The sequence below is a fragment of the Gossypium arboreum genome, chromosome 1 (assembly GCF_025698485.1).
Source record: "Gossypium arboreum isolate Shixiya-1 chromosome 1, ASM2569848v2, whole genome shotgun sequence".
NCBI lineage: Eukaryota > Viridiplantae > Streptophyta > Magnoliopsida > Malvales > Malvaceae > Gossypium > Gossypium arboreum.
In genome coordinates this window covers 120,126,403-120,129,073 of record NC_069070.1, presented here as the reverse complement: position 1 = coordinate 120,129,073, position 2,671 = coordinate 120,126,403, and the positions used below count along the sequence as shown (strand labels likewise).

At 32.4% G+C, this 2,671-nt stretch overlaps 1 protein-coding gene across 1 annotated transcript; it reads right to left on the bottom strand.

Annotated features, from left to right (window-relative positions):
• Positions 1–377: 377 nt before the first annotated feature.
• LOC108482454 (scopoletin 8-hydroxylase-like) lies at positions 378–1,972 on the bottom strand. Its single transcript, XM_017785588.2, has 3 exons — positions 1,351–1,972; positions 916–1,261; positions 378–809 (listed from the first exon to the last, which is right to left on the bottom strand). Exons 1-3 carry the CDS (start codon positions 1,848–1,850, stop codon positions 567–569), a joined length of 1,089 nt encoding a protein of 362 aa, XP_017641077.1. The 5' UTR covers positions 1,851–1,972; the 3' UTR covers positions 378–566.
• Positions 1,973–2,671: the final 699 nt, after the last annotated feature.

Sequence of the window (2,671 nt, the reverse complement as noted above, 5' to 3'; positions counted from 1 at the left end):
TAGAGTCGTAGTTGTCTTTTTTAATAATGTTGTTTTTAAAATTTGAATTTATATTCTTTTTTAACAATGCAATATATCAATAATTTAAACAAGTTTTAATCACTAAGTTAAGATTTTGTAAACTTTAAAATTTCATTTCAATCCTCACTCTTTATAAATAATGTGTGCTCTCTTAATCAATTTTATTTTATTATTATTGATCTAATCGTATTTCATAATAATTAATTTTGATTATAATTATTTTAATGTATTATTTATAATTACAATTATAATTATTAACTTTTAAAAAATATAACATTTTTTTTATGTTAAATCAGATTATTATTAATCAAGTCAAAGGCTGAAATAGAGTCAACCTCTTACAAAAATGCACAACATTAAAGCTTTAAGCTTTTCTTTTTTAAATTAAACAAATACTAATTACATAAAAAAAAAAAAAAACTTTTGTCCAGCTTTAACACGACGAAGCCGACCAAGGAGTTTTAGTGTAGAAATCACTTAATTTATTGGTAAACGAAGAACTATAATCCAGAAAAAAGATTTCCTTGAATTTTAATTAAACAGAATTAATTTTTTGCAAAATCAAGTGATTTTTTGCCGTCGTGTGCGTTACTGAAAAAATTCTTCATATAATCAGCGAGTATAAACTCTTTGTAAAGAGCATTGCCATCTTTCTCGACCACTTCAGGTAAAGGTGCAATCTTTGCTGTTGCGTTTGGCATTGTAAATATAGGTATCGATACTCTTGATTTTGTACTTGTGGTACGGACTCTATGCTCTGCACTTTTGTACTTCCCGTTACTTAGTACCTGCAATTAAAATATAAATTAAAACAGTGTAATATTAAGTTTGAGTTTGGGTTTGTATTGAAGGAAAATAGGTCTTAAAAACCTAAATTCAATATTTTGCATATACCTGTATCATATCACCAACATTGATGACCAAGGCACCGGGAACAGGAGGAATCTCTACCCACTCTCCCTTCTTTCCGAATTCCGAGTCTTCTTCGATCTTCACGTATAAACCACCAATTCCATCTTGTAATAAAATCGTAAGTGTACCCATATCAGAATGACGTCCGACTCCGACAGTGAGATCCGGATTAGGACAGGTGGGGTAGTAGTTCATGTTAACCATTTTCTTATCAACGAGTACATCAATCATTGAGTCTTCCGGTTTCACCCCCAAATTTTCCAGCAAAACTTGAAGCAAATTTCTTACCATGCTCATTGATGTCCTCAAGTATTCAAGTGAAACATCCCTAAAAAAAACAAATAAAAGGTTTAGCATAAATGATGATAATATGAAAATTGGTTACTCGGATATAGATAAATAGATAGATAATATCACCTGATCTCTTCAGGCCAATTTTGAAGAGCTTCGGCATCATTAGTATATTGCATGCTGATATAATCTTTCCATTCCAATGCTTTCTCTTTCTGTGGCACGAAGCTGGTCCCATACTTCACCAATGGAGTCGGACTAACGTCAGCACGATAAACAGCCTTTTTCTCAGCAGGCAAGCTAAAGAAATCATGGGCGGTGTCCTTAAGAGACTCGAGTAGATCAACCGGAACTCCATGGTTGACAACTTGGAAGAATCCAAGACTCTCAGAAGCTCTAACAATTTGTTTAGCCACTTCTTCGTGCTCGGGGCCACCAAGTTTCGACAAATCAATCGGGGGCTGCCCGTGTTTTCGAGCTCTATCTTTGTCTATTCGCTCTATCGGTGGTTGCATGTAAGCCTGTGGCACCGTCGACAAGCCCGAATCCACCATTCCTTTAACACCATTTCCATCTCGGACAACAAAGTTGAAAAGTGAGTTGCCATCGTCAAAACTCGGAGCCATTGGAGAAATTAGTTGAAGATTGAAGAAAAGGGTTTAATTAACGGAAGATTGTTTGATTGAAGAAAAGGGTTTAATTGACGGAAGATTGTTTGATTGGTGAGAAAATAAGAGGGAAAAAGTCTCTATATATAGAGAGGAATGGTTGAAACTTTCTTGGTAAACGTGTAATTAAAAATTAGATGATAATTGTGACGACGTTGAGGAATTTTTAATCTTGAAATTTTGCAGTAAGACAAGATTCAGGGCGTTTGAAAATCAATGGAGAGGCAAAATTTTTGCCTTTGATTGTTACGCAAACGTGATGAAAGAACGAAGAATTTAAGAAAATATTATAGAATTGAAAGATTGAAGGCTCTCAATTCTCAAAGTCTATGCTAATCCACTAGCATTTGAGCCAATATATATAAATCAACTTGCAAGAGCTTCTCTGTTACATTTTTATTTGGTTAATTATATCGTGAAGTCTTTTTTGTTCTTGTTTTTTTTTTAGGAAATTGCCAAGTATATATGTTTTATTTCGACAAATTTTTGTTTTAATTGTGTTATGATTCTTCGAAGTACTAAATCAATGGTAAACCATTGAATTGCTTTACTTTTGTAATTCAAAAAAAATATTATAATTTCTTTATTTAACTTTTAGTGTACTTACATTTCAGTCATTCAAATTTTAAGTCCTTAACAGCGGTAGACTGTATAGACTAAATCATCTTCACATCATGTTTATATTTTCATTTTTATCACTAAACTTCTAGGTTGTTTTCATTTTGGATACCGGAAAAAAACTTTTATCAAGTTTTGTTCTGGGTGAAAAAATTAAGGAT